This window comes from Girardinichthys multiradiatus, chromosome 10 (genome assembly GCF_021462225.1).
Source record: "Girardinichthys multiradiatus isolate DD_20200921_A chromosome 10, DD_fGirMul_XY1, whole genome shotgun sequence".
Lineage (NCBI taxonomy): Eukaryota > Metazoa > Chordata > Actinopteri > Cyprinodontiformes > Goodeidae > Girardinichthys > Girardinichthys multiradiatus.
Genome location: NC_061803.1, coordinates 3,385,703 through 3,401,899, shown reverse-complemented (window position 1 = coordinate 3,401,899; position 16,197 = coordinate 3,385,703). Strand labels below are relative to the sequence as shown.

The 16,197-nt window shown below is 41.9% G+C and overlaps 2 protein-coding genes across 3 annotated transcripts in view; one reads left to right on the top strand and one right to left on the bottom strand.

Moving 5' to 3' along the window:
• Positions 1 to 6,463: 6,463 nt before the first annotated feature.
• Positions 6,464 to 8,095, bottom strand: LOC124875376. The gene is made up of 4 exons (XM_047377508.1): positions 7,997 to 8,095; positions 6,918 to 7,839; positions 6,597 to 6,821; positions 6,464 to 6,529 (listed from the first exon to the last, which is right to left on the bottom strand). Exons 1-2 carry the CDS (start codon positions 8,093 to 8,095, stop codon positions 7,093 to 7,095), a joined length of 846 nt encoding a protein of 281 aa, XP_047233464.1. The 3' UTR covers positions 6,464 to 6,529; positions 6,597 to 6,821; positions 6,918 to 7,092.
• ntn2 (netrin 2) overlaps positions 7,824 to 16,197 on the top strand; it is a 64,910-nt gene continuing 56,536 nt past the window's right edge. The window contains exon 1 of one of the 2 annotated variants that reach the window (XM_047376782.1): positions 7,824 to 10,652. The gene's annotated coding sequence lies outside the window, so the exon portion shown is untranslated. Of the gene's footprint in view, positions 10,653 to 13,775; positions 14,048 to 16,197 lie in introns of those variants that run through there. The other variant, XM_047376783.1, reaches the window with a different exon arrangement.

Genomic DNA, 16,197 nt, shown 5'->3' with positions numbered 1-16,197 from the left:
GGTGGCGCAGTTGGTAGCACTGCAAGAAGGTCCTGGGATCGACTCCTGGCTGGGGGTCTTTCTGCATGGAGTTTGCATGTTGTCCCTGTGCATAATATTAGCTCCAATCACATTTAATTTCACTTTGGGATTAATAAAGTATTTTTAAATTGAATTGAACTTAATTGAAAGAAGTGGCTCCTTGACAATCAAATATGCACACATCATCTAATTTAGCATTTTATTAAAATGTAATTATTAATAAAGTGTCTATCGTATATTGTTTATATTCATTGTGTGTTTTAAAAATGTATGCTTGTTTCTGTGTTCATTGTATGAACGTTTTTACTAATACTTTGTTAAAGCTTTTTTGTAATTGCTTGTTTGAAATTGTCCTGTATGCATGTGCTTCATGTCTTTGTCATGTTTTCACAGCAACCTGCTATGGGACTGCAGAAGAAAATTAGCCTTCATGGCTAAATCTGGCATATTTACATATGAACTTGTGCTCATATTAATTAATATGTCCCATTTTAAATAAATAAATAAACAACAGGGTAATAGAGACACACAACCATAAAACTAGAACGACCAATTAACCTAACAGTCATGTTTTTGGACCGTGTGAAGGAGCTGTTGAACCCATGCATGCACACAGAGAACATGCAATCTTCATGCAGAGTGCAGAGATTTGAACCCTGAACCTTCTTGGGGCAAGGCCACAGTGCTAACAGCTGCACCACTGTACAGCCTGATTTCCACACATGCAAATGTGGATGTATGGAAAGTATGTGTTTTGAGTTAAATCAATGCATCATCCCCTGTATGTACTCAAAATCCTGTCAAGAAATTGTAATATATTTAGATTGTAATACAATCTAAGTCTACTTTTACATTAAACTATGTTATTATTCAGTTTGCTGTATTACATTTTTTACATTATGAGCCTGTCCTGGTTTTAACTTTATATAAGCTAGATGGACAGAGGTAACAAACTCATTATTGTCCTTAAATTATCACTAGAAAGAGTGACAGAGATGATGCACTTAGTGCCACTTAAATGACACAGGAAACATTTAAAGTGGAGTGAAAGACACTGAGAGTATTGTTTTATTTTATTTTTTTTCCATCAGGCAAAGAGTGTAAGTGGAGCCAAACAGGTGAAAATAATTGGCTGTATTTGCCTCCGCAGGGCTTCAGTGTACAACTTGGGCTGTTGAACCTGGTGTCCTGACGCCTGCCTGTCTGTCGTATTCAGCCGAGGTGGTCTATTCAGAGTTAGGGACCAGGGGACACACAGCCCACCGGGTGCGGACTTGCATTTATGTGTGTGTGTGTGTGTGTGTGTGTGTGTGTGTGTGTTTGTTCATTTATGGTGTGTAAGGGGGAGAGAGAAGGCAGTGTAAGCAGCAGAAAATGCCTGGTGATGGGTTACCAAAAACAGAGCACCAGGGGGACAATGGACCCAGGACATTCCTGATATAACCCCAACACACCAGGGAGGAAGGAAGTGGATGGGGGGGATTTATTGGTGTCAACGGCCCCCTTGCCCCCAGAGGAGGAACGGGTGCCTTATTTGTCCCCTCTGGCAGAAGAGATGGGCTGAACTGAGGCGCCTTGCACAGAGAGGATGCCTCTGCACATATACACGCATAATCACTCCTTTGAAAAAAGAACCACCAATTAGGGAATGGACATATACGGCTATAGCAGTTCAGGCTCAAAGGGGTAGGAGGTTGAGGGTGGGAGGGGGTCAGGTTTCTGTGTGTCTGTGAATGTGTGTTGCTGCATGCTGGCCTGCACTTTCAATGGGCTCTGAATGTAAAGAGAGAGCCAAATAGGATGGTTTTCAGCTCAGGGTGTAAAAGGGTCCATACCATGGAAAAATACTGCACTCAGAGATCCTTTAGTCATGCTAAGGGATTGTTTGTATTACACTGAACGAAAACAAAATATTAAAAACCAAGCAAAAATCGAGCAATTTGCTGGAGTCAGTTTTCTATAGTGTTTACTGATATTTTTATTTGGTACTAAAAGGTTTGTTTCATAAATATATGTTGCATATGAAGAAAATGGTTGGCTTAAACAAAGAGCAAAATCAGAGATTGAATAGTAAGAGAACACCTTACCTTCCAGTGCACTATTAATGTTGTCTAAAAGGTGAAATGAAGAATAGTTTAAATAAAAGGAGGGTCGAGTTTACAATTGGTTTGTAATCAGTGACCTTTTCTGATCTGTGAAGTCAAAAACATGTTAGGGTTCATGCTTTTGAAAAACAACAACTCTGAAAAGAGTTGTGCATCTGTAATCAGCCCCCATAAATCAATGCTTTATAGAAACCTTTTGTTGGTGAACATTTATTCCCAAATGTAAAAATCTTTTGCAGGTTTTCTTCAAGATTTATCCTGTGAACACCTGCGTCTTTCTTTTTATTAACTCTGACCAGCTTCCCTGTCTCTCCTGAAGCCTTCCCACAACATAATGCTGCCAACGCCATGTGTTTCATTGCGGATGGTGTGGCTCAGGGTGATGCGCTGTGGTAATTTTTCACCTTATATAGCGTTTTGCAGGCAGGCCAGAAAATTCAGTTTTGGTCTTATCTAATTAGAGCACCTTCTTCCACATGTTTGCTGTGTCCCCTACCCGGCTTGTGGCAAACTGTAAACTGGACTTCTTTTGGGATACTTTGTACAATAGCTTTCTTTTTGCCTCTCCTCAAGACCCTAAAGGCCAGATTGCTTTGACAGTGGTGTTATTTCATGGAGGGATTAGATGAACTCGAAGGGCATTCTCTAACACACCTGTACAGTTCTCTGTATCCAGCATTCAGAGAATCCCAAGATGCAATTAACAGAAGATTAACAGAACAATCATCTAGAAGAGACATGCTAACCCTCTGCTTCTAGATAAATAGTGACATACAGTATTTAGTACTATGTTACATTAGTTACTTTATTAATACTACTGTCAAGTTAATTGTTCCAAACCTCTTTGACCTGGTTTGAAGATGATAAACAGGTACCAGGTGGAAGAATATATCAAATTAGACTAACACTGTCATCTAGTGGTGAAAATGATGTCTGATGTACATTAATAAAGTGATTGTGATAACATGCTTGTAGAGGTCTGTGAATGTGTGGCAATCAGGAAGAAGGTGCTGAAAGTTAGAGATTTGAAAAGCTTGTGTGGCTTTTAACTTGGACTCGGTTTCATTTTTCAACAGACTTTCAGTTAAACTGAGAACACTTACTACTTACTCAATACTTGGTACGGTCTTTTCCATGTAGACGTACGAAAGTATCAGTAAACTGAATTGTAACTGAGCAGAATACAGCGCCTTTCAAAAGCCATTCCCTATTTCACATTTTGCTTCATCCCAACCTCAAACATCTATGGCTTTCCTCTGGTTTCTCTGTGCTAGACCACGAGTTAATCTCACACTTCTGAAGGCAATTGATCACATTGGGTTTTATTTAAGGGGTATCTTAATAAAAGACATATGCTTGCCACACAGAGTGCTGACCCTGAATCATCAGTTATCTGAGAAGAATAGGCATTTTATTTTTCAGGATAGCAGTGAGTTCCGGCATTGATCAAAATCAATAAAATAATAACTCCCTGAGAGGAAAGCTAAAGTTTTAGAACACCTTAGTAGGGTCCAAATCTAAATCTATGAAGATTTGAAAAACTTTTTAAGGTAGATAGGATAAAAATAAAAATAAAAGGCCTCAAGATGGCACCTGTTTTGAACTGGGTCGCTAAAGTAAACTGAACTAATATTAAACTGTATTGAACATAAAACATGCAATAATAGTCAAATTTGTTGATATTTGTCATTTCAGTCTCCCACATCTCTCAGCAAAATAATCACCTTTCAATAAAGCTGGTGTGAATTGACTTTGATGATAATCAACATAGACAGGGAAAGGTAAAATACTGGAATACATAAAGCCTTTCTGCAGTTGAAACTGATTATATTTAAGCATTCATTTACTCTGAGTGTCAGATTTGATCCTCCTCCATCCTCTCCTCCCATGATCCCACGATCAAAACCTGTGGCCTTGGGTGGCATTGCCATAGAATTTATTAGCCAATCAGCAACACAGTACCAGATTCTGCTCATGAATATCAAGGGGTATTAGAACCAGAACATGGGCTTTCATTAGAGAGTTCTGACTCTCCGTGTCTCGCTGCATCTTCAGAACACACATAGAGTTCAAATGGGAACTCCCAAGCGCTTCCAGCTGGCAACACTTTGCGATAATGACGCTGGATTCCACACAAATGAAGGGTCTAAATACCACCACAGAGGCACCTGAACCCCCTTCTTAATGCAGGGACATGCATGCATGTATGTAAAGCATGCTCGCTAACTTTCAAGTGATGCTTTTCTTCTGCCTCAGCGGGCTAGTTACACACACATTACCCTCACCAAAGGGAAAGCAAATTTCCCACCATCATACTCGATAGCTGATGGTGTCGAATGCCACTTCAAATCATCACCCCCTCACTTCCCAGGCATGCACACATTCATATTCTCTGATTTATCAGGAGTGCTGATTGGATTACTGCCGATTCCTAGCTTCAGCCTTGAGGTATCCTCTCTGTGGTTAAGTGGAAGCTGGGAAGAGACCACCTTCAGTGTTGTGATGTCAAATTGATGGATGGGACAATAACATTGGTAACATTAAGTTTCCTTAAGTCTGAGGTGAAGATTGTAGTACAGAGAAACTGCGAGCACGTAGCTACGTATGTCAAGCACAAAGCTGGAATTATAGCCATCAGTGTCTCTTGCATCCCCTCTTTAGAGGGTGTAGAAAAACAATATGGAATTGGTGCCATTGATTTTAGAAGATCTGGAACCCACTGTGGTAAAAAAGGAGGAGCTGAAAGTGGCTCAAGCTGTTTATTTTTACAGGGAATCTCAGTGTTTTTGTCGCTCTCTTTGTCTCCATTACCTGACCCCTTTTCAACTGCTATCCAACCCTATTCATCCTTGTCCAGGGCTTTCAGCAGTACTAATTAAATGGCTGTTGGGCTGTGACATACCTTTGTGCTTGATTCATGTTTCCACCAATGAGAGTGAAGTTATACGCATATTCAATTTGCAACCACATCTCTGAATGTTTCTAGAACATGCAAAACACTGCATTTAGCGGAAAATTAACTTTTTACTTTCAAACATGGTGATGACAGCATCATGCTGTGGGAGCGCTGTTCTTCTGCAGGGACATGAAAGCTAGCCTGAGTTGATGGGAAGGTGGATGGAGCTAAATGTTGGGAGGAAAACAGTCAGTAGCTGCACAATGCCAGATCAGAGGTTCCAAAAGGGAACGTTTTAGTTTACCAGTATATATAATGTTTTGTGTGCACTTAGAAGAACAGAAATAGTAACTTTCACAATTGACCCCAAATATTACTGCAGTTAAATTAACCCAAGCCAGGTATGGTCCATATTCCGCAAATGACTGAGTTAAAATGACCAAAATTTATTTGTTTTTAAACTTGCTGTTTAAAGAGTGTGTGTCAACTAGAATAAAATAAATTTTATCTTTGAGCAATTGTTACTTTTTACTCACAGAGGTACATAATTTCTGCAAGATTTAAAGTTCTCTGCAGGTGAAAAGAAGTGTATGCACAAAACCAAAAGAAATAAATAGACATTTAAATTTTTCAAAATATAATTCTGCTCACATTACATAGTTTTAGACAAGCAGACATAATGTTGCTAGCTTTAACAGCCATTTCCAAACTGATGTTTGTAGTTGCAGAGCTATTAACTACAGCTTCATATGATGGGTGGGTTGGATCGACATGAATATTTGAGTAAAGAGAAAACAGCCATGTTTACCAGTCAACAATATAAAAACTTATTATCAGTTTTCCCCTCATATTATGTCAGAAAACATGCCTTAGTTCTGTCCGTATATTTATCTTTGGAGAGGTTGCAGGTTGTTTTGTGTCTGGTCTCTTTTCTCCTCCTGACTTCCTGTACAGCTCATCTCCTTCATGGGTGTGGTTGTTTCTGATGAGCTATATGCTCACCTGCACACTCTCAGTCTGGTAATGAGAGTCAGTTTACTATTAAAACATGGTCATTGCTTAGTTCTTTCCAGTTGTTGACTGGTGTGTCAAAAAGCCTACAAGTTGAGAGTTTTGTGTTTCTGGTGAAGAACTTTGGCTGATCAGATGGACTTCTGCTCCTGATTTTGATGATAGTTGGACAGTTTGAGCCACTAGTTAGAAAACAAAAGGTTGCTAGTAATATTGTTTTGTTTTACTTTTTGAACAAAACGTGAAATTAGGACTAATTGTCTAATCAGTGCAATAAAGTTGCAAACTAGCAGACAAAAATGTCAGTGGATATGAAGAGTGTTGAGTATTTACATAAGGGCCAGAGAGGCTCTCCAGAAACTGCTAGACGTTGTCATAGTTTTTAAGGCCGACTTGACCCACATGCAGAGGACACTCAGACAGAGAAGAGTAAATTTAAAGTTTTTATTTCTTTTCAGTCTCAGGAACGAGGTGAGCAGAGTGATCAGGAGTCAGGCTGTAAAAGAAGAACAGAGGTGAGCGGAGGAACAGATTGGATAATTCAAGCAAAGATCTATGCTCACTTTTCAGGAGGCGATCGATCCGCCAGGGGGAAAGAGCCGGTTCAAGTCTGGGGTGTGAGCCTGCGCGGAAACGGTTGGAGCGCTCTGATGTTCCAGGTAGCAAGGTGGGTGGACTGGTTGCGCTTTCAGCTGGAGGACTCGCAAGGGCAGCTGCCAGATGCAGCAGATTCCAATCTTGACAGGAGGTGAGTTCAGGAGGGGGAAACCCAGCTTGGCGTGAACAGCCTATGATGAAGGGAAGAGACAGATAATTAATCAAGGCTAAAAAAAAAACAAGTGGAGCTTCCAGAATTCAGAAGATGCTGGCCAGGTAAACACTACCACGGTAGGCAAAACACTCAGGCGTAGAAAAGCCAGTGAACCACCCTCATATAGTCCTCCAGCTGATGAAGCAACGACATACAAAAACTCTGGTCTGCAGCTCCAGCGCCTCTTTGGGGTGAGAGAACGTTAGTAGCAGGCAAGTTGAACAACAGACTGTGACACTACCTCCACCTCAACGACCGCCACTCGGCGGTCTTGAAGATCCGGCCTGGGAGTCCCAGTAGTCCCGGACGAGCATCGGGTCCAGGATGAAGGATCGCGGGACCCAGGAGCGATCTTCTGGACCGTATCCTTCCCAGTCAACGAGGTACTGCCATCCTCGGCCCCGTCGACGGGAGGCCACAATCCGGTGGACCGAATAGGCTGGGTGGCCCTGGAAGTCCCGGGGCGCTGGCGGAGGCACAGCTGGGGGGCAAAGTGTCCTGGTCTGGACCGGCTTAATTTGGGAGACGTGAAAAACCGGATGAATCCGGAAACTGACAGGCAAACGAAGTCGAACTGAGGCAGGCCCAACCAGGGACTCGATGGAGTAAGGACCGATGAACCTGGGAGATAATTTTCGGGAGAGGGACTTGAGAGGGACATCCCGTGTGGAGAGCCACACCTGCTGACCCGGATGGTAGGTCAGGGCCGAGACGCTGCGCCTGTCGGCGAAACGCTTGTTCTGAGCTGCCGTCCGATGCAGCGCCTTTGTAGCTGCGTTCCAGATGCGCTTGTTCCTGCGGATGTGTTGACGCGCAGACGTCACCGTGATTTCCCTCTCATCGGACGGTTGATAACCCAGGGAGACCTCAAACAGTTGCTGCTGAGACGTGCGAGTTATGCGAGTACTCAACCCAAGACAGGTAGGTGCTCCACTCGACGGGGTCGGAGGATGCAACACAACGGAGCGCCGCCTCCAGCTCTTGGTTGAACCTCTCTACCTGCCCGTTGGTTTGAGGGTGGAAACCGGAAGTCAGAGAAAGCTTCGCCCCCAGAGCTGTGCAGAACTCCTTCTAGAGCCGGGCGGTGAACTGGGGTCCCAGATCTGACAGTATGTCCTGGGGTAGTCCATGGAGCCGGAATACATGTCTTACCAAGAGCTGTGCGGTCTGGAGGGCTGATGGCAATCTCCTAAGAGGAATCAGATGACAGGCTTTAGAAAACCTGTCCACTATAGTCATAATGGTTGTCATACCGCGAGAAGACGGTAAGCCTGTGACAAAGTCTACTGCAATGTGGGACCAAGGGCGGAGAGGTACAGCAAGCGGCTGCATGAGGCCCGGGGGTGGTCGGCTCGACGTCTTGTTCCGTGCACATACTGGGCAGGCAGATACAAATTCTCTGACATCACGATGCAGTGTGGGCCTCCAGAATCGCCTGGCAACAGCTGCGATAGTTCGACTGGCCCCCAGGTGAATGGATATATGACAGGTTCTTATGATCGGTCCAAACCAGCACAGGCAACTCAGACCCCTCCAGCCAATGCCGCCACTCCTCCAAGGCGAGTTTAATGGCCAGCAGTTCTTTGTCCCCAACATCATAATTCCTCTCTGCAGGCCCCAGGCGACGGGAGAAAAAGGCACAGGGGTGAAGCTTGCCGTCCTGGCTCTGACGCTGAGAGAGCACCGCTCCAACCCCAGTATCAGAAGCATCCACTTCCAAGGTGAATTGCACTCCAGGATCAGGATGAATGAGCACCAGCGCTTGAGCGAATTTCAGCTTCGGGAGACCAGGTGAAGGGTACTCTGATGGATGTTAATGCTGTCAGAGGGCTGGCGATGCGGCTGTAGTTCTGGATAAACCTCCTATAGAAATTAGCGAACCCCAAAAACCACTGCAACTGCTTTCGAGTGGTTGGCGTTGGCCAGTTCTCCACAGCCTTCACCTTGTCCGGATCAGCGCGAACCTGCCCACCCTCAAGGATAAAACCTAAAAAGCTGATGGAAGTTTGGTGGAAGTGGCACTTCTCCGCCTTAACGAATAGTTGGTTTTCCAGGAGGCGCTGCAGGACCAAGCGTACATGACGCTGGTGCTCTTCAACAGTTCTGGAAAAAATCAAGATGTCGTCCGGATATACAAAAACAAATAAATCCAAAAAATCTCTTAAGACGTCATTTACAAGAGTCTGAAAAACTGCAGGTGCGTTGCACAATCCAAACGGCATCACCAAATATTCAAAGTGCCCGAGAAGTGTCTTGAACGCCGTCTTCCACTCATCCCCCCGGCAGATCCTAACTAAATGATATGCGTTTCTAAGGTCGAGCTTGGTAAAGATGGTAGCCCCATGAACAGGCTCAAAAGTCGCTGAGAGAAGAGGTAATGGGTACCTATTTTTAACTGTAATGGCCTAATTTATGCAGAGCAACAACTGTAACACCATGCAGCTCAGGACCATTCTATATAAATTCCAACCTTTACGTTTGTCTCAGTTTAAAGTTGTCCTGATTGAAAAATATCATAGAAATGTGTATGTTTTCTGAAGTAGAATAAAGGTGCAAAAATCTGAGTGCAGAATTATCCAGTTCAAATTTGACCAGTCCAAGTAATTTTTGATTTTGAACCAGGGTTGATCAGGCATATTATGTTTCAGTGCTTACATGATGTATAACTCAAACCGCATTAGTTGGAAAGGCAAAGAAAAGCACCAGAAAAGTCAGTTGGGGGCAGCTGATGGAAGCTTCTCTTCTTCTTTGGAGAGAGGGAGCTGCAGCACCCCATCACTGAAGGGCGCCCTGGGCATCAAGCCATGTTGACAAATTGACCAAATCAGCTTGTCCAGAGTACTATTTATTTCTAGGATTCATTTCTAGCAAAGACTTTCACGTAATCTTAATCTGATTTTAAGTGATAGTTGTTTTGTTTCTCAGCCTTTCTCATTTATTTAGCTAGTCATTACTTCTGAATAAAAGATTTAAAACACTGAGAAGCAGATGACTCGAGGAATAAACCTGTGTTGTGTCTACCTGACAGAGAGCCAAAATTTTAATATTTAAAATTTGCCACTTTATTACTCTATCTCAGCCAAAGTGAGTTTCAACAGGGACTCAAATAAGCAATGGTGGCCACTTCTAACTCCTACAAAACAACACAGAAAGGCTAAAAGTAAATTTTTCGAAAATGAATAATAAATATAACCAAAGACTGTAAAAAGACAAAAATGATGGCTGTATTCCTTCTGGTTTCTGTACCTCTAATGTGTTGCCTCATTTATTCAAATAGCTGCTAAATGAATCATGATTGTTCTCATATGGTTTATTTAGCTGAAATATTCGCATTTTTACGTTTTTATGAGACAACCCTAAATAATTTAGTCATGGTAAGTAGTCCTGTTAAAGAATTTAAAAAATGTTATTCTGGTGACAACAACAAGAAATATGATTAAGATCCGAGAGATTAACAAGTTTAAAAAACAGGCCAGAAAATCTCTGAGTGTTATATGGGTTTTACCACAAGGGGGCGCCCTATCACCACTGGAAAACCTTCGGGGCTTTCCTCCAACAAGCTAAGCATCTCTTCTTGCGTCCAATCGCAAGAGTGCCAAAAACCTAAGTGAGAAAAGAGCCAGAGGCTGGCGTTTGTTTCTGCAGAGTTTTGCACCGCAGGGATCCCAGCGCCTGAGAGCCCCGGGCTTTGAAGAGCCAGACTGCTGAGGCTTGTTTTGCAGACACAATCAGCACACTGATCCCAAGTGCAGCAACCTTAAAAAGACTGAGGAGTGCTGCTCCCCGTTTGAATCTCAGCTGACAACAAGTGAGTGTGTTGCCTCTTGCTGGTCTTGTTTTCTTTCATTTTGTCTGTAGAAGAGCCTTAGTCTCTCCCATGGAGGACTGAAAAGATTGGTGGTTTATGAAGCACCTTTCACTTCTTTTTTGAAATAAATGTCTGTCTTTCTCTCTCAGAAACAGCTTGAAAAGTAACTAAATATACAGGATGGTAATTACAACTAGTATAGTGTTTCTCTTTGTATTAACAGGATTTTAGTTCAGTTTCTCTGTTCTAATTTAAAGTCAGATTTTAAGCAGAATTTTGACATTTTTGTTATTCAGTAAAATTACTTGTGCACATGAAAAAAATAAACTAGAAAAGGCTGCAGATGTATTAATCTATACATTTGTTTATTTATTTTTCTATAAATTTATTTGGACTTTTTTCTGATTTGACCGGAGATGCAACAATCAGGCTTTTTCTGGCTGGTTCTCATTTTTGGGTTTTCTGACCTGCCGATACCAATTTTGACATATTTAAATGTATTTGTTTTAATGAGAACTGTATCACATAAAAGAGAAAACATGGGCTGTGGATTCTTTGATGGATGTAATAGTTTTGCATCAAACCGAAAATAAAGAAATTACAAGATTAGCCCCATTTTTGCAGTAAGGCATAGATTAAAGTCAGATTTATTGTTAATTTACTATATATGCAAGATTTCAGTTTTCATTGACCCACGGTGCAATATACCTTATCAGATTGTTTTTAACAAAATGCATCCTAGTGCAAGATGTCGTTGATGCTTTTACAGACCAAAAATTGATCTTAGTTTTGATGCATTTATTAAAGGAAAAAAGTCAAATTTACCTGTTGATCATCGATCAGAGCAGATCAAGGTAAAACTGATCTCTGGCCAGTTGTTTCAGTGAATCTCTAAGTTTAACCCATTAGAAAAAAAAAATAATAACTGCACAGGATTAGAACTAAACCAGAACAGTAGAAAAGATTTGCTGAGGCTGAATATTTGCTTAATTAATAAATCAATTATTTAAATATTCAGGAACAAAAGTGTGAGTTTATTCTTACATCTACTGATCATTAATTTGAATAGAAAATAATTAAGTTGAGCTGATTTTCTTCATTTTCAGGTTTTAAGGAGCAAACAAAGGCTGAGCTCAGAGCTATCAAACAGCCTTTCAGTCATGTTGAATATTGCAATAACCATTTAGAATTAGCTTTCTTGATCACGTTTTGAATGTGCAATAGCAGTTTTGGCATTAGTCCGTCAATCGTGCATAAAACGTGCATGGACATATATTCGTTAATCATGCTCATTATGATGTGGGCTTCATCTATTTCGGCATGCTCCTTGTCAGTTGTGTTTTATGGTTTTACATCATTTTGTGTCTTTATCTTAAGGGGGACCTTTGTCATATGTCCAGTGTCTTATGTGTGTATCAACATGCTGAGGGGCAAGCAGATTACTCTGCGCACAAGACAGGGGGCGCTCAATCCCCACTGACCAGACATACAAATAAGCAATAGGAAACTGAGTTGGAGTCCACCTGACATAACCTTGTATGTATTGGAGCACTGGACCGCTCCATGATGGAAGTGCGCCCTGGGCCAGGAGCCATATAGTCCATCACTGAAATGAATACAGCTAAAGCAAGATATTTTAATGTGGTTGATGTAAAGTTTAAAGTTGAATACAATGACCAGTTCTTTGATCAAAACATTGAAGTAGCGTGTCTTAACTTCATATAGCAGGTAAAAGGCAAATTTATTTCGTCCACTGGTGTGATTTAAAGTCTTTACCACAGCCTGCTGGTATTCACATTAATATACAGCATTGACCATCGATTTCTTATTCCATCCGGTGCAAGAGGTTCAGTCTGATTGGGTGACAATTTCTGAAGCAATTGGTCAAAACCACCGAACTTCTGTCCCAGCAGGATCAACCCAGCATTTTGGGTTAAAGAGATAACCCCGCGCTTTTTACAGTGTAGGTATTTAAACGTTTGTGAGGAGTCGGAGGAAAGCTGGGGCAAAGCAGCGGGCAGGGGTTCCGTGTCTGCAGAGGGGGGTACAGCGTGTATGGGCCATTCTAACAGCAGGAATGTTCACACAGGGTCTGGAGGAGCTGGAATAACGAGACGCAGGTAGGAAGTCTCCTGAAACAACACAAAGGAATCATAAGTTGACTTTTCTCCACATCCTTTCTAAATATTTCAATAAAGCGACAAAGCAGCAAACAAATAGTTCGTGTGACAATCGCCCTGCGTGTTAATTCATTATCTTTTAAACAGGAGAGCCAACATCAGAATCAGAATCAGAAAAGCTTTATTGCCAAGTACGTTTTTGGACATACAAGGAATTTGTTTTGGCGTAGTCGGTGCAATACAGTACAAATTAAACAGTATAAACATATCTACAATATAATATAAATATATGTGCACAGTTTCAATACAACAACTATTGAAACAGCTGGGAGCTATCCGACTCCGGTGCGCTTTGACGCACTCCGCCGCTCCCTCCAGTACCTACCACTGCACAAGCTTGACAAACCACATGCTCTTTAAACGGCAGAGGGGGTGCATGTATATATGAAAAGCCACATGAATGCAGCTAATGAGTTAATGTGATGCCGTCATGGCCGAGGGGCGCAGAGTTATATTTTTTCTTCAAAAAAACGAGACCCCCCGACCCCCCTTCCCCGTTTTGCACAAACACGCAACAGACCATCCCCAGTGTTCGTGTAACTCAATACATTTCATTTTGTTGATATTTTTACTTCTCCATAATGAAATGTTAACACTGGGCGCTTGTATACCCAACATGTCCCGGAGGGTTATTGGTTTTATTCGGCTCCGCATCTGCCGCTTTTTCAACAGGTTCAACTTAGTCTGTGCGCTCGTTTGCGACCCCTGTTAGACAGCAAAACGCAGGAAGTATAATATAAATAGTTTTTTTTTATTTCGATTAATAAACATGACATTTACTTTCATACATCTTATTGTTTTCAGTAAGTTACAGGTAAGATGAAACTCGAGCAACATTCCAGGTTTGGGAATATTTAAAGCCCTTCTCCCCTCCCCTCTCTTTCTCTCCTCTTGCGCTCTCGCCGCCCTGCGCGCTTGGTTTGGGGAGAAAATCTGGGATTGATTCTAATGGGGAGTAGCCTATACCGGGCTCCCTTTTTACACATGGACGTGCCGGCGAGCTCTCAGTTTGTCAGAGCGTCGGACGCGGATGGAGCCTGTGTCCAGCTCCTCGCATTTAGCGCCATCCTTTCTTATATCTTAAAGAGGCAAGTTTAGGAGAAAGGAGACACTTTTGGAGAGGACCGTGTCTGACGGGACTAATAACCTGAAGCGTTATTGGCGAGGACGTTTTTACATTAAGAAAGACAACTGTGCAGACGGCTTGACCCTGAGGTGAGTTAATTAATAGTTCATTAATGGGCGTATTGTTGTTTTTGCGGAGAGCAGATTGGTCATTTTACGCACCACTTATGTTGAAGAGGAAAGTGACTCGATGTGACAAGTCAGCCGCAACCGCTGCTCTTTGTTTTAAATGAAGGCAATCATGTTATTAGAAACAGAGGGTGCGACCGTGTTTCTGGTGCCCGAATCACCGGGACGCGCTATAGAGTGGAGAGTCTATATACCTGACTACATACAAGTGCATCTCAGTAAAATTACAGTATCATCGAAAGTGATTTATTTCAATAATTCAATTAAAAAATCCGAAATCATATCTTATATGTATTTATGAGGCACGCAGCGACGCAATTCAAACGTTTATTTTAGTTTTTTTCATTTTAATGATTATGAAAAAGGGGGATGCACTGTGGCGCCGTTGGAAGCATCGTTTTCTTGCAGCAAGAAGGTCCTGGGTTCGACTCCCGGTCGGAGGTCTTTCTGCATGGTGGGTTGTCACCGGGTACTCCGGCTTCCTCCCACAGTCCACAGAAATGCCTGTTAGGTTAATTGGTCTCTCTAAATTACCCTTAGGTGTGTGAGGGTTGTTTGTGTGTTGCCCTGCGATGGACTTGCGACCTGTCCAGGTTGTACCCCACCTCCCGTCCATAGACTGCCGGAGATAGGCACCAGCTTCCACTTGACCCACTATGGAAGAAGCGGTAGAAAATGACTGACCAATAAAAAAGGTTGTGTGCTGCAGTACGTGGTTCAGGGCTCATTTTGCATGAATTGCTGCATCATTGAGGGGGCCTGTGGCTCTGCTGAGGTGTTAAGGACCCACCCCGAGTTAGTTTTTTAAATAAAATGCAAATTTTAATTTGAGCCCATACATCTGTGTAAGGTGGCTCTTAAAGCATTGACTCCATCTGTAGTACACACCTTACGAAGTCTTGAAAGAGCTTTCCTTCACACTTTTCCTAAATCTGCTGTTAGTGCTGTTGCTTCTACGCCTTTCCTATCACAGTTCGTCCTTCCACTTCACTTTCCACTAATAAGTTTGGATTCATCATACAGTTGTGAATGGTGTCAATCACTGTCTTCTGAACAATTGTCAGGTCAGCGTTATTCTCTAGAAGTGAGGGCCATAACATAGCACTTCTGTATTTAAAATAATTATTCTTGCTTTGCCATTTGTAAAAGTCAAATTATCTGAGATATTAAAATTTGGGCTTTGATTGGCTATAAGCCATAATCATCAAAATGAACGAGAGTGAAATCTTGAAATAGTTAAAATACACTGTGTTTGAAATAAATCTATGAATTAGTTTTATTTTATGAAGTGAATTACTGAAATAAATAAAGGTTTTAATGATAATAATTTATTGAGATGCACCTGTACAGGGACATGTGTCGGCGACCTCGCTTTGCTCCAACTTACATAGAAATAAATTAGAATTAAAATCAGTCTGAATTATCACTGTCAGCTGATTGAGAATTAAAATGTGTTGTGAGGTTCTAACATTCATCAAATTATAAAGGACTGGGATTTATTGAACTTTAAAGTAAGCATAAGCTTGATTTGGTGCCTACTAAACCATCTCTGGAAATGTGTGACGGACAGGGACAGAATTAAGAAGACCCTGACCCAGATTTTGTGTCCTACATCCACTCAAGTAACTTTTACTTATGCAAATAACAAGACATTGATTGCTTTTGTAAGTTTGCTTTGTACTGGTAAGTCGGATTTCCTGAGTTCCCAGTCGGAATAGGAATAAGAACATTGCCTGAAGTTGGAGTTCTGACTGAGGAAAGTTGGAAGCTGCTGAGCAGCCCTAAACAACATGTAAAAGTTGCAGGTTTAAAGTATCTGTTAGCACTTAGATAGTTTAATGGTGAGTGTCAGATATACTGCTTTTTTTGTGATCGTACTTCTTTATTGTTTGAGTGTATAAAATGGAGAGAAATAGATTTTTATGGCTTGTATAGCTAACAGCAGTTAGCACCACAACAATTAGCAAACCCCACCGGCTTTACAGCTTCTTCACAACCAGAAAGTATTCAGCTCAGGTGAGATGTTCCCAGATCTGTTCCCCGACCTCCGAGACAAATTGACCACACCAGGTCCTGTCCCAATGAAAGTAAAGATTCTTCCAAAATAATCA